Here is a 25,388-nt window from a genome sequence, read left to right as displayed (position 1 = left end):
GTATGCATTTCTTATATATTTTAGATATTAACCCCTTATCAGATATATGGCTTGAAAATATTTTCTCCCTTTCCATAGGTTGCCTTTTCATTTTATTGATAGTTTTCTTTGCTCTGAAGAGCTTTTTAGTTTGATTTAGTCCCATTTATTTATTTTTTGCTTTTGTTGCTTGTGCTTTTGTTTCACATACAAAAACTCATTGCAAAGACCATTGTCAAGAAAATTTTTTCCTAAGTTTTCCTTTAGGAGTTTTATGGTTTCAGATCTTAAATATAAGTCTCTAATCCATTTCAAGTTATTTTTTATATATGGGGTAAGATAATGGCTCAGTTTTATTATTTGCACGTGAATATCCAGTTTTCCCAACACCATTTATTGAAGAGACTATCCTTTCCTCAAGCAGTATTCTTGTTGTCCTTGTCAAATATTAGTTGACTGTATATACTTGGGTTTATTTCTGGACTTATTCTGTTTCATTGTCTGTGTGTCTGTTTTTATGCCAGTACAATACTGTTTTGATTACTAAAGCTTTGTTATATAGTTTGAAATCAGGAAGTGTGATGCCTCCAGCTTTGTTCTTCTTTCTCAAGATTGCTTTGGCTACTCAGGGTCCTTTGAGGTTCCTATGAATTTTGGATTGATTTTTCTGTTCCTGTGAGAAAACCATTGGAACTTTTATAGAGGTTACATTGAATCTGTAGATCGCTGTGGGTAGTATGGACAGTTTTAACAATATTAATTCTTCCAATCCATGAATATGGGATATTTTCCCATTTATCTTTCCAATTTCTTTCATCAATGTCTCATAGTTTCCAGGCTACAGATCTTTTACCTCCTTGGTTAAATTTATTCCAAAGTATTTTATTGTTTTTAATGCTATTATAAATGAGACTGTACTCTTAATTTCTGTTTCTGATAGTTCCTTCTAAGTGTACAGATATTCAATTGATTTTTCCTGAAACATGGCTGAATTAATATATTAATTATAACAGTTTTTGGTGGAGTCTTTAGGGTTTTCTATATATAAGAACATGTTATCTGCAAACAAGGATAATTTAACTTCTTCCTCTCCCCTGGAGAAGAAGCATTTTATTTCTTTTTCTCGCCTAATTGCTCTGGCTAGGACTTCTGGTACTATGGTGAATACAAGTGACAAGAGTGGGCACCCTTGTCTTATTCCTGATCTTAGAGGAAAAGCTTTTAGTTTTTCATTGTTGAGTATAATGTTAGCTATGGGTTTATCATATATCCCTTTATTACATTGAGTTTCCTTCTTTTTATACCTCATTAATTGAGAAAGTTTTTAATCATGAAAGGGTACTGAATTTTTCAAATGCTTTTTATGCATCTGTTAAGTTGACAGTAGAGTTTTTATCCTTCATTCTGTTAATGTGGAGTTTCACATTTATTGATTTGTGTGTGTTGAACCATCCTTGCATCCCAGGGATAAATCCCACTTGATCATGGTGTATGAGCCTTTTAATGTGCTGTTGAATTCAGTTTGCTAATATTTTGTTGAGGACTTTTGCATCTATATTCATCAGGGGTATTGGTCTGTAGTTTTCTTATAGTGTCCTTATCTGGCTTTGGTATCAGGGTCATGCTATCCTTTTAAAATGAGCTGGGAAATGTTTCCTCTTATTCAATTTTTTGGAAGAGTTTGAGAGGGACTGGCATTAATCTTTTTTAAAATTTTGGTAGAATTCACTACTGAAGCCATCTGGTCTAGAGTCTTCTTTGTTGGGAGGTTTCTGATTGTTGCTTTACTCTCCTTACTCATTGTTGGTCTGTTCAGATTAACTTACCACAATCAAATACAGAAATTTTACACTTTACCCTCCCTTCCCCCACTTTATGTAATTGATGTCAGGTTTTACTTGTTTCTATTAGCAAATTTCTGTGGTATTACTTATTCTTACTAGTTCTGTCTTTTAATTTATATACTAGTATTAAAAGTGATTTACATGCCACCATTACAGTATACAATAGTCTTTGTTTGTATTTATATTTAACTTTAGCAGTGAGAGTTATATTTCATATACTTGTATGTCTCTGGGTGGTTATAACTGCCTCCAGGACCTTTGTCAATATTTCTGGTGCTAGGTCAAGGGTCAGCTTCATTGTTTGAAGACAGCTGGCCTATTATAAGGTGCATGGATGCATGTAGGTCTCTGTAGGTCCTTGGGGGTCTCCCATTAGATCACTGGGCTAGTCCCTGGATGGGAGACTGCTCCCAGACCATAGCTGTGAGAAGTGGAAGCCAGTTTATAGCGCCCTTTTGACATCTGCAGTTGGATCAATGTCAAGTGCCTACCTCCAGAGACACAGACATATGTGTCCCTTGGCAGGTACCTGCGTGAGCAGGAATACTCTCTGATTATGACTGTGAAGGGTTGGAGCTGGGTTACAGGACTGCTTCAAGACCTGTAGTCAGACTGAGGTTGGCAGGTACCTCCAGGAGCTCAGATGAGCATGTCTTCAGGCGGGTTCCTGGGTGGGCAGGGAGTTCCCAGCCTGAAGCTGCAAGAGACTGGAACAGAATTACAGGGCTGGTTAAGGATCTGCAGTCAGATGGAAGTTGGAGGGCTTGCAGTGGGGTACAAATGGGCGTGCCTCCTACCTGGTCCCTGGATGTCCAGGACTATTGGCCAAGAGCAGCTGGAGTCAGGTCATGGGTCACCTAAGGGTCCACAGCCGGGATTAAGGTGGGCGAGCCCTGTTACCTGGGGCTTGGAGTGGTGTGATTCCTTCTGGGTCCCTTGGCAGATGGTGCTGGTGGCTAGTTCAAGACCAAATAGGGCTGTAGCCAAGTCCAAAAGGGCATAGGGCTGTTTCTGGGTCAGTAGCTGGCACCACAGTCTGCCAGCAGCAAGTCTCCTACTTGAGCATGGGCCTGCCTTCTAAAAACAATCCTCCAGAATCCAAATATTTTACAGTAAACTGTAACATCTATTGGAAAGTTAAAGTCAGAATCTAAGTGTTAATATCTACAATGTAGCTTAATAGACTTTCTGAAACACTTTAATACAACAATGTGCTATCTATGTGTCTGAATTCGTGCCCCAAACTATCCATTCAGGACTTTTAAAACTTCTTTCTGGCCTCGAACATATGAATTCACTTTTATCCTATAAATTTATTTATTTTATTTCTTATCTATCTGTCTTTTCCTGTCAAAAAAGGTTGGTATTAATATTCTGTATGAAATTAGCTTATCTAAAAGAATGAAGATAAGTAAAAAAAATTAAATGACAATGCAATTAATTCACAGAAAATATCTATTTTATTTCATTCATAATATCTAGATCATTTTTAAGTCTAGCATTTCATTTTGGTAATTATCATTTCAATTAAGAACTTACTTTGAATTAACTTCATTTTGTAAATATATTTTAAACTAAAAAGGTCTCACATTTCATAAAGTTAGTTTGGTGAACATTTGACCCTGTTTCCAAAAGTTGCATGGGTGGGAGAATGTTATTTCATTTTTGAGCTTTAGTTCAGTCACATTATATTCCCAACACCACTCTTAATTGTGTATGTGGGACACTGTCCCTGATGCATAAAAAGTTTTTCCATTCCACAGATCTCTCATTCCAACTTTAAATTGCTTTGGGAATGGGGGAACACTTACAACTGTTGCATAACAAATATTTACTCTTTCACATCTACGGAATCTGACATTGTTGAACCTGACCTTAATTCAGAATGCTCACATCAATACTAAGAAGAAATTAACAGGTTCTTCTAGGAGGTGGAAATAATTTCAGTATAATGTAAGTCTTGAATATCATGACACTATACCTTTTCATTCCATAATTAAAACTATTATTAAATATGGATTTAAAATATGAACAGCATGAGGCAGTGCAGTTACTAATTTTTTATTACCAAATACAGCTGTGATTTGTTATTCAGCATACTTTGGGAGTTTATTAGAAATGTAGAGTCACAGGGCCTGCACCAGACTCAGTAAAAGAAAATCTACATTTTAACAAGATACCCAGGAAATTTACACATATGAAGAATTTAAAAAACTGAAATAATTGATTCTTCATAAATCCACCAAGGCCAAAAATTCTGGGTAGTTCTTGGTGGGAAAACATGGTATAATAACTTTTGGTGTTGTAGCCCAAAGAGCTCTAGACTTCATTGGCAAAGATCTGAGCTTCAAGCTCCACTGTTTACTTATAGGCTGGATTACTTTGGCCATATTCTGTCTTTCACATTTGAGAAAAAAATAGAGATAATGAGATTAATTTTTTTGTAAAGTATAAAGTGCTACACACACATACACAGATATATATTTAAGCATTATTACTGTTTTCTCAGGTCCACTTAAATAAATAAATTACAAAGAATAACTTTGAAGCCACAGAATAAAACAAAAGAAGAGAGACTATTTTTCTTCAAAGATCTCCACTGTATACTTGCAGAGTTAGTTTACACACTGGTCTTGTAATGGGAAAGACTACGAGATCAACAACTAACTAGACCTTTGAACAAATGTTAAGTTGCTGTGTGTGTGGTTCTGTTTACTATGATCAAATGTCTGCCCTATAAAAATACGTAATTTAACAGACTGAATGGAGATCCAGGGTGTCAGGCAGACAAACAAAAATGCATAAAATCAAACTTGCTTTAAAATTTTCAAAATTTCTGTTAAACACTGAATCAAAATTCCAGTCCTTGTTGAGTTGTCTTTTGCCTTCCCCACCACTCTGTCACTGAGCCTAACTAAATGAAGTCAGGTTTGTCATCTGAAATATTCTAAGGCTTTTAAAAAACTCAACTTAGGGTGTCTTCAACAGTGGGGAAGGTTGCTTCTGAATTTGCTTCTGATCCTAGGTAGATCTTCAAACATTAGACACAGGGCATTGAAATCTCAATTTCCCAGTATGATTGTATTCTAGGCGCAGACGTTCTTGAAGATAACTGAATGACAGAGCTTCAAAGAAAACATTCTATTTCACTCTAGAATAATGCCTATCCAAGAAATTTGTTACATTTGTTGTTATTTGGCAGTGAAAATGTTTTATGTTGGTATTCCTTTGACATCCTGAAAGCTGGGATATGGATAGAATAAATAAGACGTTTGTGAAAGAATTCATTCTTCTGGGACTCTCTGGTTACCCCGAACTTGAAATTATTTTCTTTGCTCTACTTCTAGCTTTGTACCTACTGATTCTAATTGGCAATCATGTTCTGATCATAGCAAGCATCTTTGATTCCCGTCTTCACGCTCTCATATACTTCTTCCTGCGCAACCTCTCTTTTCTGGATGTCTGCTATACATCCTCCTCTGTTCCCTCAACTTTGGTGAGCTTAATCTCAAAGAAAAGGAATATTTCCTTCTCTGGATGTATAGTGCAAATGTTCTTAGGATTTGCAATGGGGTCAACAGAGTGTTTCTTCCTTGGCATGATGGCTTTTGACTGCTACGTGGCCATCTGTAACCCTCTAAGATACCCCGTCATCATGAGCAAGGTGGTGTATGTACTGATGGCTTCTGTGTCATGGCTGTCTGGCAGAATCAACTCAATTGTGCAAACATCTCTTGCCATGAGATTGCCTTTCTGTGGTAATAATATTATCAGTCATTTCTTATGTGAGATACTGGCTGTTCTCAAGCTAGCTTATGCTGATATATCCCTCAATATTGTTACCCTAGCAGTGTCAAATATAGCTTTCCTGGTTCTTACCCTGCTGGCCATTTTTTTTCTCCTATATGTTCGTCCTCTACACCATCTTGAGAATGAATTCAGCCACAGGGAGACACAAGGCCTTTTCCACCTGTTCAGTGCATTTGACTGTGGTAATTATGTTTTATGGTACCATCTTCTTTATGTATGCCAAACCCAAGTCTCAAGACTTTCTTGGACAAGACAATTTGCAAGCTAGAGACGGACTTGTTTCCATGTTTTATGGGGTAGTGACCCCAGTGCTAAATCCTATAATCTATAGCTTGAGAAACAAGGATGTAAAAGCTGCTGTGAAATATTTGCTGAGTCAGAAATCTGTTAACCAATAAGACCAAGGGGAAATGTGGGTGTTTAGTGTGTAAAGACTAGACATGGCATCATTGGGCAATCATTGACAACCTTCTTTGGGGAAAACAAAGTTATATAGAGAGATTTTTATTCTTTGTTTCCACTGTCTCAGCTTAGCTACAATCCCTGAGAACAGTAGTCTGCTACAGACTCAGATTCCAATAGATTCTGATCCATATTTCACAGAAGCAGTCGCTTTAGAATCTTATCCCTGGTGATATCTGAAGTGAGTGTTTTTGGTGTACTGTCTGGCAACACAGTGGAAAATATCACACATACTCTTCAGAAATAGTGAGGCAGGAGTATAAATTCTGCTCCATCACAAACCAGTTAATATTGGGAAAGTTATTCACTTTTTCTAAAATGTAGTTCTCTTACTTGAAAAAAAAGAGTAATTAAACACTGCTCTCAGTGTTATTGTAAAGATTGAATAAGTTGTACAAAACACCGGGCATAGTGGCAATTCATAGTAATTCCCTTTGTAGAGGATGTTGCTTGACTTTTTCTGTTGACCCAGAATTTAAGTATTGAAGTGGAGACTCCAAATTGAAGATAAATGACACCAAGTAGCACTTTTTATTTTTTAAGCTACCAATTGTTAGAGTCAGGCATCTCTCCCTTGTCTTCCTACTGGTATCAACCACCACTCTTCTTTGCCTCCTCTCCCCACATATCTATATAAAGTAAACATCAAGAAGGGGGAAGATAGAATCAAAGGAGATTTATACATCATGGGAAGTGCTCAATGAATTGTGGGAGGTGTTTCACTACTGTTCCTATGAAAGAATGGGAAGACTGTTCTCATCCAAGACAAGTAAGGTAGTGCTGCAAAACCTGTTGAGGTTTTGGGTGCCTACAAAGAAGAACTGACATTTGGCTTGATGAATGGAGACTTGCTGAGCTTTTTCTCTCTAGGCTGTAGACTAGCAGAAGAGCTGCTCTAGAAGAGGGCTGGGGGATGGGTGTCTTAGGGCTGAAAATAACCAGAAAGTTTTTAGTTTGCCTGAAATATTTCTTTCGACTCTGAAAATCTGAAATTTGTGACTGGGAAGAGAAATTCATTTCATTTTATACTCTAGTGAGTTGAAACTCCTTAGGAAACCTATTATAGGCTTTTTGGATGGTTGGTTGGTGTTTTTTTTTCACTTTTTGTAGATTATTTTTCCATGGCTGAGCACAGCATATCATTGGTCCATATCACCAGCCATTGTGACAGCTGATTTCAGCCTTATGGTATTAACCTAAATTTTCTCTTCCCTATTGGTTTTGGAGCCATAGTATGACCCCAGACATCCTACCTGAGAACTGTACTCCCTGCTAATCTACATCCTTGGGTAAATCCATGTTTTTGATCTATGTGATCTGGTCACTAAAATCCTGCTGCCTGTCTTCTGTCTCACCTGGGTTGGAGCGTTGTCACTGCAGCAAACCTGTAACTGGGCGTCCTCTCCTCTGGCTTGTATCACAGTGGGTGCTACTTTTTGTTCTATTTAGACAGGCATGTACCAAACCCTTTAGGTGAGGCTTTTTAACTTCTCCCAACTCCACTGGGATGAGCCCTACATTTCAGTCTGATCCAAGTTTGTTTCTTTTCAAACTTTGACCTATGCTACCAAGGTTTTAGCACATGTCTGTATGTTCATGGTTCTACTTCTATTGTCCCAGCCAATTCATTAACACCTTAATTTTTCCCCCCACAAAGCAAAGGGTGCTAGCATCTCATATGTATGTTTATATCAAACTGAATGCTTTATTTACGAAAATTGATTAAAATTATTCTTTCTGTTGCTATGTAAAAAATTGGTGCTATGTTGCTTCAATTTTGACAAGTTCTGCTCATGTTGATGAATGCACAGAAAATTAACAGTTTTAAAACTAATCTGCCCTCCCAAGAAATTGAGAGGTCTCAAAAAGATTGTTACATGTATTATTTTGTGATAAATAATAGATATTTTAGAAACTCAAAAAACTGTGGAAGACTATAAAGAAGAAAATATTGTTACTACTGTTGCTACCTCCTGCAGGTGACCACCATTAACATTTTTATTATTTATCTTATTAATTTGGAGTTTAAAATTAATCATTTTAATGTTGACTTATTTTGGTGCACTGTGGTACATTTGAAGTTGCTATTTTGAAAGTTTTTTTAATGTGTGTACAACTCATTAGGTTCCACAGAATAAATTTACTACATAGAAAATGAATTTACTATAGCAGGTGATATGATTTTTAAATTTCTCTTGTTAAATTATATGCCCCTTCCCCCAAATCATATTACCTGCTGTCAGTGTCACTGTACATGTTTCCTCAAACTTTTGCAGCTCTGGTCTGTGTGTGCATGTGTGTGTATACAAATATAAACTTTTAATTTTGGAAAATTTCGAATAACCATAAAAAGAAAGCTATATAATGAAACCTCATATACCAGTCACTCTGTTTAAAGAATTGCTAGCTCATTGTTTCACCGATATCTATACCTACTCCCTCCCTTTGTCCAGATTTTTAAGCAAGTATTGGATATATATGTGTGTGTAAATAATTTTTATTTTGAAATAAGTTCAGACTTATAGAAAAGTTGCAAGAATCATAGAAAGAATTTTCTATAAGCCTTAACCCAGCATCTTCAGATATTATATCTTACCACATTTGCCTTATCATTCTTTATATATATATGTAAGTGTATAAATATATATATATAGAGAGAGAGCTGTTTGCAGTAAGGTACAGATATTATGTCTCTTTACCCCTAAATATTTCACTCAGTCTTTCTTAAAAACATTCAAAGACATTTTTTTAACCATAAACAGAATATAATTATTGACATGGAGAAACAATACTATTTAATTTAGCAGTCAGCAAAAAATGACCCTGGGCCTTGGCTTGCTACCTATATTTGTGTGGTCCATGAGCTAGGAATGATGTCTACATTTTTAAACTGTTGAAAAGATTAAAAGAAAAATAATACTTCATGGCACCTGAAAATTATTGGAATATCGAACTTGAGTGTCCATAAAGTTTTTAAAGACCTTTTATTTGATGATAATTATAGACTCATAGAAAATTACAAAAATAGTATATAGAGTATCATGTACCCTTCACTCCACTTCCCCCAATTTTGATACCTTATATTATAGAAGTACAATATCAAAACCACAAAATTGACATTGGTTCAATACTATTAACTATACTACAAAACATATTCAGTTTTCACCGTTTTCCATGTATTCATATGTGTGTGTGTAGTTCTATGCAATTTTATCCTATGTACAGATTCTTGTAACCACCACCATAATCGAAATACATACCTTTTCCATAACTACCAGGAAACTCCCCTTTTGCTACCGTGTGATGGTTAATTTTATGTGTCAATTTTGCTAGGCTATGGTACCCCATTGTACATCAAACATCAGTCTAGATGTTGCTGTGAAGGTAGTTTTTAGATGTGATTGACATATAAATCAGTAGACTTTGAGTAGAACAGATCACCCTCCGTAATGTGGGTGGACATCATCCAGTCAGTTGACAGCCTTAAGAGAAGACTGAATGGTAAGGAATGGAAGGAATTCTGCCTCCAGACTGTCTTCAGACTTAAGACTGCAACGTTGACTCTTGCCAGAATTTCCAGCCTGCCAGCCTTCCCTGTAGTGATTGTAGAGGTTAGGTGGGTAATAGGGTTAACAGTTCTTCATCCTCTTCAGCCAAATAACATCACACCATGGTCGTTGTTGTCTGGTAGTGAAATGGAAGTAAGGACACAAATCAGAATAACTGTTTTGCTTTTATTATGATACAAATCCCCAGTCTCTACCTTTGGAGAGATTCTGAATTAATAGAACTGTGCATCTAATACCTGAGAAAGAAAAAATTTTCTCATGTATACTAAGGGTACTTGGATTAAGAACACCAGCACAGTTCCTATACATTGAATTCTTTCCTCCGACATGGTTCCTTCATCAATCCATTCACCCTCAACTGACTAATTCCTTGAAAGTTCTGTCTTGTTCAGAATGGGACCTTCTGTTATAATTATCTATAATTGTCTCGCCTTCTCTAAGTCTAAAATTTAAGGGGATTATGTCAATGCTAGCAAGAGTCACCTTCTCCATAGAATAAAGCCATCATCCACATATACCCCAAAGACATCTCTCTGATAAAGAGGAAGTAATGTACATGCATTGGCCTCATAATTCCCCAGCTCCAGTGAGGGTGGAAAAGACAAGGAAAAACTGGTTAATATGCAATATTGGTGTAATTACAATTTATGTAATTTTGCTCACATATGTCAAATATATCCATGAATCTTTTTGCACAATATGTGTGTACATTAATAAATTGTTTCTTTTGCAGTGTAATCTCTACAGGGTAGAAATCTGTTGTTTCTTAGCCATAATTGCTCAATTCAGCATGCTCTAAGAAAAATAAGTAACATGGTGTGTGTTGTGTGTGTGTGTGTGTGTGTGTGTGTGTGTGTGTGTTGATGAATTCACTTAGACATTCAGAGTACAATATTAGAGTACTTTGACCTTATAACCATGGATACTTTAAGATCTCCTGAATGCTATTCCTTTACTCCACTTTATATACAGGATTACAATGCACAAATCCTTGTCATGATGTCTTTGAACATACACAGATATTTACTCATCCCCCACATATACATCCTAAATAAACACAATCATGCGTGTGGTAGTTTATCAAATCTAACAGATTTCACATTTTAACATTTAGAGTAGGAAAATTTCTAAAATTAATGGTGTCTTGGTTTTATAAACTAATACACCTTGAACTATAGCCACACTTACATAAAAATATGATTTCTTCATAATTTCAGGCATAATTACAAATCATATGAGGATAAATTATTTCAAAGTATACTAGGCTTAATATCTTCCACTCTTGGTATATTAGTTATTGTCATGGTGCTGCTAGAGTTGAACACTTAAATGATATAGCAAATTAAATATGAAAAAATCATCTAATTTTAATGTTATATTAATATTCAATGAATGCTAAATACTTCTCCAGAAACATGATTCATTCTACCTAAATTATTTATTAATATCAAAAGTTTTATTTGCAAGGTAAATCAAGATACTGGACTTAATGTTGAACTCCTATAGAAAATGAGTATTTTCCAGGGTTTGGTTTATTCCAACTACTTTGCAATTTTCTGGATAATGTTGGAGATTATCCAGATGAGTGTGCTTGCTCCCGTATTTTCTGAAGATAGAAATTAAAACATTACCAAAGAATTTCTAAACAGCAATTTTTTCAAAGCTGCTTTCACCTCTTTGTTTCGTAGACTATAGATGATAGGATTCAATATGGGGGTTAACGCACCATACACCAAAGTCATAAATTTATCTATTTCCTGTGAATCTACAGATGAGGGCTTCAGGTACATGGAGAGAGCTGTCCCATAGAACAAAACCACCACAGTCAGGTGGGCTGCACATGTTGAAAAGGCTTTGCTTTGACCATCCACTGAGCTGATTCTCAGGATGTTGGAGAGGATGAAAGCATAAGAGATACAAATTAAAAGCATCAGCATAGGAACAAGAAGTGCAGTGACCACCAGCATGATTAACTGCGCCATGGAGGTGTCCACACAAACAAGTTTTAAGACAGAATTTCACAAGCAAAATGATTGATGACACTATTACCACACAGAGACAGCTGCAATACAGACCTGGTTCCACCAGGGCAGTGAAGCAGCCTGCCACCCAGGAACCAGCTGCAATCTGCACACAAATCCTCTTGTTCATGATGATGGGGTATCTCAGGGGGTTGCAGATGCCCACATATCAGTCATACGCCATCATGGACAGGAGCACACACTCAGCGGAGCCCATGGCAAGAGAGAAGTACATCTGAGCGGCACACCCTGAGAATGAGGTAGTGTTTTTCCCTGAAACAAAGTTTATCAGCATTGGAGGAAAAGCAGAAGAGGTGTACCAGACATCTAAACAAGAGAGGTTGCTGAGGAAGAAGTACATGGGTGTGTATAGGCTGGAATCCAGGATGGTGATGGAGATCAGAATTATATTACCCACCAAGGTGATCAGGTACATCAGCAAGCACAGCACAAATATGATGACCTCAACTTTGGGGTAGTGGGAAAATCCCAGGAAGAAAAAAATTGTTACAGATGTCAAATTTGCCTAGAACATTTTATTATGTCATGGTCATTTGCATATATGCATAGAATGATTAACATTACATATTATATATAAAACATAAGATCCTCTCCCTTTATATTTTCTGGTATTTTTTCTTCACATCAACTTGTAGTCTGTGCTTAAATGCTTCTCTAGCTTGGTGATAGCATTAGTAATATATATTTGAAGGAATTTGTCATCATCAATAAGGAAAATTTCAATCAGGAAGTCAACAAAGTATCTTCAAGGTGTTATTTTTGCTGCAAGACTTTTTAGGGCAATGTTGGGGAATGGCAAGGTTTATTTCATAAATATCATGAGAGACTGAGGAAAGAAACAATCTTATGGGGTCTTTCTTTTTCCAAAAGCACATTTGTAACTGATCTAGGGGAAGACATTGGTTTACCTCTGAACCATTGGAATGGTTTTCTTCCCCTAGCTGGGTAACAGTCTTCTTACTTAGGAAACTTTTCTGCTTTCCAAGTTCAGTACCTTCCGCCATTTGTAGGGTTCTCTCCAAAATAATTTGGGAGATTCAGTTAGTAAAAAACAGATTTCTGCAACCACAGATTAATTAACTGAAAAGCTTGAAAATTTAGACAAAACCTAGACTTTCCATCTCAAACCCACAAAAATGCTGATTTACTCATGATGGGACATATAGCCGAGATTTCCTTCATATGGCCAGAATTGTCCTGACATATGTGCTCCAGAAACATCCTTCAAAGGACCAGCCATTCACACCGTAAGGCAATTTAAGTTTTTTGTTGCTTGTGAAAAGTTTCTAATTCATGCAGCAAATTAAATTTAGAAATCTATTTGTACAGTATTAAAAAGTCTGAAACTCCAGGGACAATCTCCCATAGATCCAATTATAGTCAGTAGCTGATCTGTTCTAATTGTTGTGTTATTCAAACAAGAAATTACCTTTTTCCTGTCTCTGCTGACTTTGGGAAGGGGAACTTTGCTCTGCTCCTAATTGTGTTATTAAATCAGTCAATCTGGTTTTTAATTCTCACTGTTTCCCTCTTTGTTTGACTATGGCAATGTCCTTGCTTTTCTTTCCTCATTTAGACAAGATTCACTGCAACCATAATACAAATGGTTGACCAAAAGGGAGAAAAGAGGTTGACTGACATCTGGCCCAGAGTCCCATTTCCAACTCACTTGTTCAATTCCTGTAGACCAAGGCTTATATGGCTGGAAGTAAATCATTTAGGTTGACCTGATTGTGCCTAGGGGGAAGGGTCAGAAGATAACTGTACTTTAGAGATACACTCACAAAGTTAAGATGGAGGCAGTGGGACTTCCTTGGTGGCGCAGTGGTTAAGAATCCGCCTGCCAATGCAGGGGACATGGGTTCGATCCCTAGTCTGGGAAGATCCCACATGCCGCGGAGCAACTAAGCCGGTGCGCCATAACTACTGAGCCTGCACTCTAGAGCCTGTGAGCCACAACTACTGAAGCGCATGCACCTAGAGCCCGTGCTCTGCAACTAGAGCAGCCTATGCAATGAGAAGTCTGTGCACCGCAACAAAGAGTAGTGCCCGCTCACGGCAACTAGAGAAAGCCCGTGCAGCAACAAAGACCCAACGCAATCAAAAATAAAAAATAAATTAATTAATGAATTTAAAAAAAGATGGAGACAGTGACTAAGACTGAGGAAGAAGGTTGCCGACCTGACTCCCTACTATGTATAAAGTACCAAACCATACTTCTGCTTTAGAATTACCTTGAAGCACACTGAAAAGAAGAGAAACTCAGAACCTCCATGATATTTTCTGTCTGAAAAAGAAATAGCCAAAATTTTAACAAGTTTCCTGATGCTTATGAGTCTGTATTCTTCCCTATCTCCAATAATAGCAATAGCATTTACTCACATACTTAGGCCAGTAATCTAGAAGTAATCCTTGATCCTTTTCCCCCCTCTTATTCCATACCCAGCTCAGAAGGAAGTCTGTCAGATCTTCCTGAAAAGTACATCTTAGATTTCCAACTTCTAGTAACGATGGAGTATCTTGTGGCAGAGTAGCTTAGATCAGACTAACTCTCCTGCTACTAACAATTATAAACTCTGAATCAAATGTAAAAAACGACTGTTTTATGACACTGGAGAGTGATCAAAAGCAGGCAGAACAGGAGGGAATCCAACCCCTGAAAGATGTGAACCAGACTGGGTGATCAACAGGGCACTCCTGAGTCCATATAGCAGATGATACTCAAGCAGAAAGTAGCAGTCTTGATATGAGGAATCAGATGAGCATTTGGGGCTGCCAGAGCAGCTGGAAATTTAGGGATACATCCTGTAAAAGAGGGAGCCATAAAGGAGGAAACTAAACTCTATGTAAAATCTCTCGTCAAATCCTTGACTGACCACTGAATTGGGCATGTAGAGAGTGAGACTTCTTAGAACCCAAGGGGAAGTGACAATTGGAAGGCTAAAGAGTTGAACAGAGATTTTAATAAAAAGCTCACATCTTGGGAGACTGAGTTTGGCATTCAAGTCCCACCAAAAAGAAGGGCTTGGTAAATACTTCTAGATTTCCATTGAAACCCAGGTTGTTTTTCCATGCATTAGACAGGCATATTGGCCCAAATAATGGGTGTGGTCTTAAGTGAGATTTGCAGTTACCTCACACAGAGCATTTAAGTTAAGAAGCATCTTAGTTTATACCCCAGCGCATTGTGTAGCATAGGAAATATTCTTCAGGGAGTCATGTATTATAGAAGAATCTATAACCACAGAAGGGTTTTTTACTATAAGTGATTTTTATCCAGGGACACTCTAGAAAGGGCATTGAGTAGATATGGTCAGTTCGCTCCCACAAACATCATTAGTCTCTGCTCAGAAATCCAGTTGATAAAGGGCCTATACCGGGAAACCTGTCTTTTTTTCTCTTTCTCCTAAGAGATTCCACCTGGTAAAGAAAGTGAATGGATCACAGCCTAGTTGCTTTAACTCCTTCATCCTTGGGCAGATAGAAAATTCCTGTCATAAGGTTTTTACACTTTACATTAAGTGATTTAATATTAATTCAACATAGAATGAAAGAAATTGAGGAACCATACTGTAAACCCAAGAGCAACCACTATAAATCCTAAAAATAAATTTAGCTTAAAAGCTAATAAAGGAGATACAATGAAATAATAATAAGACTTCATTAATCCAAAAATACAGAAATAAAAGAAAACAAGTAAGAAAAATGGAGGGGACAAATAGAAAGCAAATAGTAAGATAATGGATTTAAACCAAACATATTGATAATTACATTAAATATAAATACTAAAAACTCCAATTGAAAGACAGAGATTGACAGACTGGATATAAAAAAGGAAGATACAACTTTGTTGTTTTAAAAAATACACTTTGGACAAAGATACAGAGAAGTTGAAAGTAGAAGGATGGAGAAAGATATAACAATCAAAGACTAAATAAAAGCTGGAATGGCTACATTAATTGCAGGCAAATTCACTTCAAGAAATAGAATGTTGCCAGAGATAAATGATAAAAAGGTCAAAGCATCAAGAAGACATTAAAATAAAAGCTAAATGTATATGTAGCTAATAGAATAGCTTCAAATCTATGAAGCAAAAATCGACAAAACTAAAGGGAAAATAGACAAATCTATAATTATATCGGGAAATTTTTAACACCCATCTTCAATAATTGGTAGAGTAAGTAAACAAGAATTCAGTATTGGTTCAGAAAATTGAAAAATACTATCAAACAAATTGATTTGTTGACATTTGTAAAACACTATTCAACAGTTGCAGAATATACAGTTTTTTCAAGTGAGTATGGAACATTCACCAAGATAGAGATATGCTGGTTCATAAAACAAGTCTCAATAAATTTCAAAACACTGAAAACATACAGAAAATGTTCTCTGACCACAACAGAATGAAATTTTAAGCCAACATCAAAATAATAATTAGAAAATTCCAAAATGCTTGTAAATTAAGCAGTGCACTCCTAAATAAACAGTGTGTCAAAGAAGAAATCACAAGGGAAACTAATATTTTGAGTTGAATCATCACGGAAATAGAACATGCCAAAATTTGTGGGATGCAGTAAAGCAGTGTTTAGACAGAAAGGAATAGTGTTAAATGATTATAGTAAGATAGAAGAAAAGTTCTTAGTCAGTTATGTAAGATTTCAACTAAGGCTGGAAAAAGAAGACCAAAGTAACTCAAAGTAAGTAGAAGGAAATAATGAAGAGCAGAAACAAATGAATTAGGAAACAACACACACACACACAAAAACAGAGAAATGAACAAAGCCAGAAGTTGGCTATTTGAAAAGATTAATGAAATTGATAAACCTTTAGCTAACTCATTAAGAAAAAAAGTGAAACAACAAACTAAACATTTCAGGAATGAAAGAGGGAATATTACTGCAAAAGAGACAGCTTTGCTAGTGAATTTTGTCAATTTAAAGAGTAAACAATATTAATCTTACAGAAACATTTATATGAACTCAGAAAAGAGGATAAACTTCCATATATCAGGAGAGAACACCTATGAACCTTTTTTATGAGGCCAACATAATCTGGTACTAGCAAAACCTGACAAGAATATTATGACAAAAGAAAATTATAGACCAATATCACTAGTGGATATAGACTCAATAATTATTAATAAAATCTTAGCAAATAATATCCACCATTATATCAAAAGGGTATTATATCATGAACAAGTGGGTGTCATACAAGAAAGGAAAGATCAGTTTAATATTTGAATATCAACCAATTAATTTCATCACATTAACAGAATAGAGGGAAAAAATTCTTATGACCATGCCTATAAATGCAAATTTAAAAATTTATGAAAATTCAAACCGTATTTATGATAAAATACTCTCTGTGAACTAGTAGTAGAAGGATACTTTCATAAGGACATCAGCAATATAGTAAACTAGGAGTTTCCAGAGCTTGTCGCCTCACAGAAACATCAGTTTGAACAACTATCCACAAATGAAAATACCTTCACAATAGCTAAGGATTCCAAGTGAGAGATTAAAGATGGGTAAAGACTTCTGGGTTTTCGTTGAAACCCAGCACAAAAATAAGAAAAGACCCATTAAAGAGGGTAAAACAATAGTTTTGCATTACCCATGTCATCCTTCTCCCAAGCCCGAGCAGTGCAGTTCATAGAGAGACTCCTACTTCATGGAGGAAGAAGAGTGTAGTGTGTACCCTACTTCGTCATGAACCCCAGCACCAGGCTCACCCCAGTGAACCCTGGCACCATGCTAGCACCTGTAATCCCAGGCTTGCCCTTCCATATCTAGGCTCCTGGCTGCCACAGTGCCAGTCCAGGACTGAAGGCCCCAGGCTTCAGGTCAGCCCCCGTGGACCCAGGCTCAGTGCCTGCCTTGGTGACCCAGCTTCCAGGCCTGCACCAGGGTTAGGTTGGCACCTGCAGCCCCAGGATCCAGACCAGCCCCTGCTAATAATTTCAATACATGCAGAAACATGTATTTGACAAAATTCAACACACTTTTCTGATAAAACTTTTGACAAATTATAAGAAATATACCTCAACATAGTGAAGGCCATATATGACAAACCCACAACTAACTTCATATTCACAGATGAAAAGCTGAAAGCTTTTCCTCCAAGATCAGAAACAAGACAAGGGTTCCCACTCTTGCCACTTCTATTCAATATAGTACTGGAAGTCTTAGCCAAAGTAATTAGACAAGAATAAGAAATAAAAGGCATCCAAATTGGAAAGGAAGAAGTAAAATTGTCTTTGTTTGCAGTTGACATTTTCTTATATATAGAAAACCCTAAAGCCTCCAGCAAAAAAGCAGAATTAATAAACAAATCCACTAAAGTTGCAAGATACAAAAATCGACATACAAAAATCAGTTGCATTTCTATACACTAACAATGATCATGAAAAGATATCAAGAAAGCCATCCAATGTATAATAGCATCAAAAATAATATAATACTCATGAATAAATTTAATCAAGAAGATGAAAGATATGTACACTAAAAATTACAAGACATTGATGAAAGAAATTGAAAAAGAAAAATAAATGGAAAGATATTCTGTGCTCACAGATTAGAAGAATTAATATTGTTAAAATGTCATACCACCCAAAGCAATCTACAGATTCAATGCAATCTCTATTAAAATTGCAATGGAATTTTCCACAGAAATAGAAAAAGCAATCCTAAAACTTATGCAGAACCACAAAAGACCCCAAATAGCCAAAACAATCTTGAGAAAGAACAAATCTGGAAGCATCACACTTCCTGAATTCAAAATATACTACAAATCTGTAGCAATTAAAACAGTATAGCTGGCATAACTAGACATATAGACCAATGGAACAGAACAGAGAGACCAGAAATAAATCCATACATTTACAATCAATTGATCTTTGACAAAAATGCCAAGATCATACAATAAGGAAACGATGGTCTCTTCAGTAATTGGTGTTTGTAAAACTGGATATCCACATGCAGAAGAATGAAATCGGACCCTTATACCATCTACTAATATCACCTCAAAATGGATTAAAGACTTAAATTAAGACTTGAAACTGTAGAACTACTAGTAGAAAACAGGGGAAAAGCTTTCTGACGTTGGTCTTAGCAATGATTTTTGGTTATAACTCCAAAAGGACAGGCAACAAAAGCAAAAATGGACAATTGGGATTGCATCAAACTAAAAAGTTTCTGCACAGCAAATAAACGAATAGAGTGAAGAGTAAACCTATGGAATGGGAGAAAATATTTGTAAACCATACATATGATAAGGGGTTAATATAAAAAATCTAATAGGAACTCAAATAGCTCAATGGCAAGAAATCAAATTCCCTGTTTACAAAAATGGGCAAAGAACCTGAATAGATATTTTTCCAAAGAAGACATACAAATAGCCAACAGGTACCTGAAAAAAATGCTCAACATCACTAATCATCAGGGAAATGTATATCAAAACTATATTGAGATATCACCTAACATCTGTTAGAATGGCTATTATCAAAAAGATGAAGGATAAGTATTGGTGAGGATGTGGAGAAAAGGAAACCCTTGTGCACTGTTGGTGGGAATATAAATTAGTACTGCTATTACGGAAAACAGTATGGAGGTTCCTCAAAAATTTAAAAATAGTACTACCATATGATTCTGGGTATATATTCAAAGGAAATGAAATCAGTATCTCAAAGAGAGATCTCCATTCCCATGTTCACTGTAGCATTATTCACAATAGCCAAGATAATGGAATCAACCTAAGTGTCTATTGATGGATGAATGGATAAAGAAAAGTGGTATATTCGTAAAATAAAGTATTATTCAGCTTTAAAAGAGAAGAAAATCCTGTCACATGCTACAATAAGGATGAATCTCAAGGATATTATACTAAGTGAAATAAGCCAGGCACAGAAAGACAAATATTACATGATCTCACTTATATGTGGATTCTAAAACAGTTGAATTCATAGGATAATAGAATAGAATGATGCCAGGCGCTCAAGATTAGAGAAAAATGCAAAGATGTTGGTCAAATGGTACAAAGTTTCAGTTATGCAGGAAGAATAAGTTCTGGAGGTCTAATTACAGCATGGTGAATATAGTTAATAAATACTATATTTTATACTTGAAATTTGCTAAGAGAGTAGATCTTAAATGTTTACTCCACATACACACAAAAATAACTATATGAGGGATGGATATGTTAATTAACTTGATTGTGATCATCATTTCACAATGTATACACATTTCAAAACATCACATTGTACCTTATAAATATGTATACCTTTTATTTGTCAATTTTACCTATATAAAGCTGGAAACAAATAAAAATAGTACTTAACAACAACAACAACAACAACAAAGGATACTGCCAAAGCATAATAAAGGACATCTATGGAAAACTTCAGCTAATATCAAACATAATGAAAGAAGAGCTGAAATGTTTAATTTAGAAAATCATGATATTTGAAATTTTCTTTTAATAGATATTGATGTTTTGGGATCCTATCTAAGAAATGTTTGTCATCCCCAGGGTAAAAATGATATTCTGTGTGCCCCACGAGGTTTTATAGATTGAATATTTATGTTTAGGTCTATTATCTACCTCAAATAGATTGTTGTATATGGTGTTCCAGCATTTATTGAAAAAACTATCCTTTCCCCATTGAGTTACCTTGGCATCTTTGTTGAAAATCAATTGATCATATATGTGTGTTTCTTTCTGTACATCTTTATTCTGTTCATTGATTTATTTGTCTTTTTTTATGTCACTACTGCAATGACTTGATTATTATAGATTTATATTGAGTTTAATTATGAGGTAGTGTAAATCCTCCAACTTGATTCATCTTTTTCAAGATTGTTTTGGCTCTTCCAGGTCCTTTACATTTCCATATCAGCTTAGAATCTTCTTGTCAGTTTCTCCAAAATTTCTGTCTGGATTTTGAATGGGATAACATTAATCTGTAAACTGACTTGGGAAGAAATGATATCTAAATAACATTGAGTCTTCTAATCCATGAAAAGGTATCTCTGTAATAGGTCTTCCTCAATTTCTCTCTACAGTGCTTTGTAGCTTTCACTATAAAAGTCTTATACATCTTCTGTTAATTTTCTCTCAGTTGTTTTATATTTTTAACGTATTACAAATGATGTTTTAAAATATATTTTCCAATTGTTTCTTGTTGGTAAATAGAAATGCAATTGGTTTGTGTGACCTGACACAACCTGATAGCTTGGTAGGTTCTCTTATTAATTTTATTAGTTATTTTATGGATTCCTTGGGATTTTTTTATAGTTATTTATATACACAATCTTTGTGAAAAAGACAGTTTCCTTCTTTCCAATTGTAATGCCTTTTATTTCTCTTGCCTTATTGCACTGCCTGGGACACCCAATATAACGTTATACAGTAGTGGTGATAGTGGATATTCTTGCCTTGTTCTTTTCTTAAAAAATTTTTAAAGAATTTATTTTATTTAACTATAGTTGATTTACAATGTTGTGTTAATTTCTGCTGTACAGGAAAGTGATTCAGTTATATATATATTCTTTTTCATATTCTTTTCCATTGTGGTTTATCACAGGATATTGAATATAGTTCCCTGTGCTATACAGTAGGACCTTGTTGTTTATCCATTCTACATATAATAGTTTGCATCTGCTAATCCCAAACTCCCAGTCCACCCCTCCCCCACCTCCCTCCTCCTTGGCAACCACAAGTCTGTTCTCTATGTCTGTGAGTCTGTTTTTGTGTCATAGATAAGTTCATTTGTGTCATATTTTAGATTCCACATATAAGTGATATCATAAGGTATTTGTCTTTCTCTTTCTGACTTCACTTAGTATGATAATCTCTAGGTCTGTCCATGTTGTTGCAAATGGCATTATTTCATTCTTTTTTATGGCTCAGTAGTATTCCATTATATATATGTACTTCATCTTCTTTATCCATTCATCTGTCAGTGGACATTTAGGTTGTTTCCACGTCTTGGCTATTGTGAATAGTGCTGCTATGAACATAGAGGTGCATGTATCTTTTTGAACTAGAGTTTTGTCTTCTGCATAGATGTCCATGAGTGGGATTGCTGGATCATTTAGCAACTCTATTTTTAGTTTTTTAGTTTAGAAAACAGTTTTTATACTGTTTTCCATAGTGGCTGCACCAGTTTACATTCTCACCAACAGTGTAGGAGGGTTCTCTTTTCTCCACACCCTCTCCACCATTTGTTATTTGTAGATTTTTTAATAATGGCCATTCTGACTGTGTGAGGTGGTACCCCATTGTAGTCTTGCTTCACCTTTCTCTAATAATTAGCAGTGTTGAGCATCTTTTCATGTGCCTACTGGCCATCTGTATGTCTTCTTTGGAGAAATGTTTATTTAGGTCTTCTACCCATTTTTCAATTGGGTTGTTTGGTTTTTTTGTTGTTGAGTTGTATGAGCTGTTTGTATATTTTGGTAATTGAGCCCTTGTTGGTTGTATCATTTGAGAATATTTTCTCCCAGTCCATAGGTTGCCTTTTCATTTTGTTTATGGTTTCCTTTGCTATACAAAAGCTTGTAAGTTTGATTAGATCCCATTTGCTTATTTTTGCTTTCATTTCTATTGCCTTGGGAGACTGATCTAAGAAAACATTGGTACAATTTATGTCAGAGAATGTTTTGCCTATATTCTCTTCTAGGAGTTTTGTGATGTTGTATCTTATGTTTAAGTCTTTAAGCCATTTTGAGTTTATTTTTGCATATGGTGTGAGAGTGTGATCTAACTTCATTGATTTACATGCGGCTGTCAAGCTTTCCCAACACCATTTGCTGAAGAGACTGTATTTTTTCCATTGTATGTTCTTGCCTCCTTTGTCAAAGATTAATTGGCCATAGGTGTGTCAGTTTATTCTTGGGCTCTCTATTCTGTTCCATTGATCTATATGTCTGTTTTTGTGCCAGTACCACACTGTTTTGACTACTGTAGCTTTGCAGTATTGCCTGAAGTCTGGGAGGGTTATGCCTCCTGCTTTGTTCTTTTTCCTCAGGATTGCTTTGGCAATTCTGGGTCTTTTATGGTTCCGTATAAATTTTAGGATTATTTGTTCTAGTTCTGTGGAAAAAGTCATGGGTAATTTGATAGGGATTGCATTAAATCTGTAGACTGCTTTGGTAGTATGGCCATTTTAACAATATTAACTCTTCCAGTCCAAGAGCATGAGCTATCTTTCCATGTCTTTGAATCATCTTCATCCCTTTATTAATGTTTTATAGTTCTCAGAATATATGTCTTCAAACTCCTTGGTCAGGTTTATTCCTAAGTGTTTTTTTTCATGTGATTCTAAAAGAGATTGTTTTTTTTACATTCCCTTTCTGATATTTTAAGTGTAAAGAAATGTCTTGCCTTGTTCTTGATCTTAAAGTCTTTTAAGTGGCTTTATCTTGTTATTTCTCCTTGCCCATGTCCCTACATTCTGCCTCTTTTTTTCTAGTCTATAAATGGAAGGGACTGAAATATATCATCTTTTTAAAATTTTGAACTGTGGCAAAATTGGTTAAATTTACCATCTTAACCAATTTTAAGTGTACAGTTCAGTTGTGTTAAGCATATTCACGTTATAGTGCATCAGATCTCTAGAACTTTTTCATCTTGCAAAACTGAAACTCTGTACCCACTATACAATAATCCCTGTTGCCCCCATCCTTGGCAACCAACTTTCTATTTTCAGTTTTTATGAGTCTGACTACTTCATCTGAGTGGAAATCATACAGCATTTGTTCTCTTGTGACCAGCTTATTTAGCATAATGTCCTTGATGTTCATTCATGTTGTAGCATGTGACAGGAATTCCTTCTCTTTTAATGCTGCAGAATATTCCATTATATGTATACATGACATTTCCTTTATCCTTTCAATTGTTAATGGACATTTGGGTTGCTTCCTTCTCTTGTCTATTCTGGATAATGCTGCATTAAACGTGAGTATACAGGTATCTCTCTGAGATATCACTTTGAGTTCTTTTAGATACATACCCAGAAGTTGGATTGCTGGATCATATGGCAGTTCTATTTTTAATTTTTTAAGGAGGCTGCATAATGTTTTCCATAATGACTGCACCATTTTATATTCTCACCAGCTGCGCACAAGGGTTTCAACTTTGTATTCTTGCCAACACTTGGGCATAGTAGCTACTGGATTGAGGAGCTTTTCTTACTTAGATAACCTAAGTATTGCAAAATCAACATTTTTAATATTCCCATTCCCTCTTCCCCCACATAAAATAAGCAAGCAAGCAAACAAACACCATGTTTCTCCTGCTCTATTCTGATCTTGGGTAAATCGTTTAATTAACACTCACCAATTTTCAGTTACTTTATTAGGTGCTGATGATGAGAAGATGATACAGGTATAAACACTTCCCTTACCATCTTCTCAGTCTAGAAATATAGTGTAAAGGTGGAATCATTTGTGAGGCATGGGAGTGAGTGAGTAACCTTTGTTGTGGTCTGGGAATGGGTTACAAAGGACTTCTTGGAAGAGTTGATACCAGAGTTGAATTTGGAAGGTTATTAAGGGTATCCAAATGAGTATGTGAAAGAAAAGATTTCCAAGACAAATAGAATAACATGTATTTAAATTTAGAGTTGTAAAATGTCATTTTGCATTCAGGAAAAAATAAGTAGATTGGTGTGATATGATCATTATATATGAAGAGGGAGCAGGTGGTAAAGCTGGAATTGTAACACAAGGTTGTCTATGCTAATTTAGTAGCTTTATAGCTCACATTTTAGGTACTAAAGAAGGATTTTTTTTTAACCAGGAGAAAAGCAATATGAATATTGCTTAAATTTTTAAAAATATCACTTTGGTGAGAGTGGGGAGAAGGTATTAAAAATAAAACTGAAATTAAAGCTCTGACAATGGAAATGGATGGGTAGAGTTGGAGTACTGAGATATTAGAATAGATTGAGATGTGTATAACTTGGGTTATATCGCCATCTGGTGTTCACCATGCAGTATAACTTGATTCAGGGAGTTAGAACGTTAGAGTTGAACATAATTTGAGAACATTGGGAAAAGAGGAAAATGAGCTCTCAGCAGAGATCAGAATTTGGCTTTTCAGGTGCTTAATTAATGTCTTATTTTGACACATTGTAGAAGCTCCTGGGAGCAACATGAAAGATGTGTCACTTTCAGTCATTTTAGGAGGGTCTATGTGCATAGATAAATGATGAGGGAAGTCACCTAATGAACATGTGGGCCTGAGAGAATTTCTTTGATACTTTACTGATCTCCCTTAAAGAAGACAATCTTTCATCCTGACTGAACGTAAGTCTGGCTGAGTAATCATTAACTTCCCCAAAGAAGAGTCAAGATTATGGGAAAGACAATCTCATCTTCTAAGAAGTAGGATTTTTACTCAAGTTGAAGACTCCATGGAGTTAAATTTTCTAGAGGGGAAAGACCATTAAACCAAGATTAGGGTTATTGCATAGGAGGATGTATTAGTTTGGTAGGCTTCCTTAACAAAATACCATAGACTGTGTGCCTTGAACAACAGAAATTTGTTTTCTCCCAGTGCTGGAACCTGGAAATCTAAGATCAAGGGGTTGGCAGGGTTGGTTTCTCCTCTGAGGAGACCTCCCCTGAGGCCTCTCTCTTTGGCTTGTGGGTGGCTGCCTTCTTCGTGTGTGTTTCCATGGT

The 25,388-nt window shown here is 35.8% G+C and overlaps 2 protein-coding genes and 1 long non-coding RNA gene across 3 annotated transcripts in view; 2 read left to right on the top strand and 1 right to left on the bottom strand.

Moving 5' to 3' along the window:
• Nucleotides 1–25,388, top strand: part of LOC132367237 (uncharacterized) — a 248,699-nt gene that overhangs the window by 125,579 nt on the left and 97,732 nt on the right. The window lies entirely within an intron of this gene.
• LOC132367911 (olfactory receptor 13C4-like) lies at nt 4,983–6,031 on the top strand. The gene is given in 4 exon segments (XM_059926516.1): nt 4,983–5,040; nt 5,043–5,066; nt 5,069–5,715; nt 5,717–6,031. Coding segments are annotated over 4 exon segments (1,044 nt in total).
• LOC132367591 (olfactory receptor 13F1) lies at nt 11,284–12,710 on the bottom strand. The gene is given in 4 exon segments (XM_059926180.1): nt 11,284–11,678; nt 11,681–11,737; nt 11,740–12,211; nt 12,615–12,710. Coding segments are annotated over 4 exon segments (1,020 nt in total).

Source organism: Balaenoptera ricei, chromosome 6 (assembly GCF_028023285.1).
Source record: "Balaenoptera ricei isolate mBalRic1 chromosome 6, mBalRic1.hap2, whole genome shotgun sequence".
NCBI classification, from domain to species: domain Eukaryota; kingdom Metazoa; phylum Chordata; class Mammalia; order Artiodactyla; family Balaenopteridae; genus Balaenoptera; species Balaenoptera ricei.
Note: the sequence above shows the minus strand (reverse complement) of the source record. Positions and strands in the feature narration are given on the sequence as shown.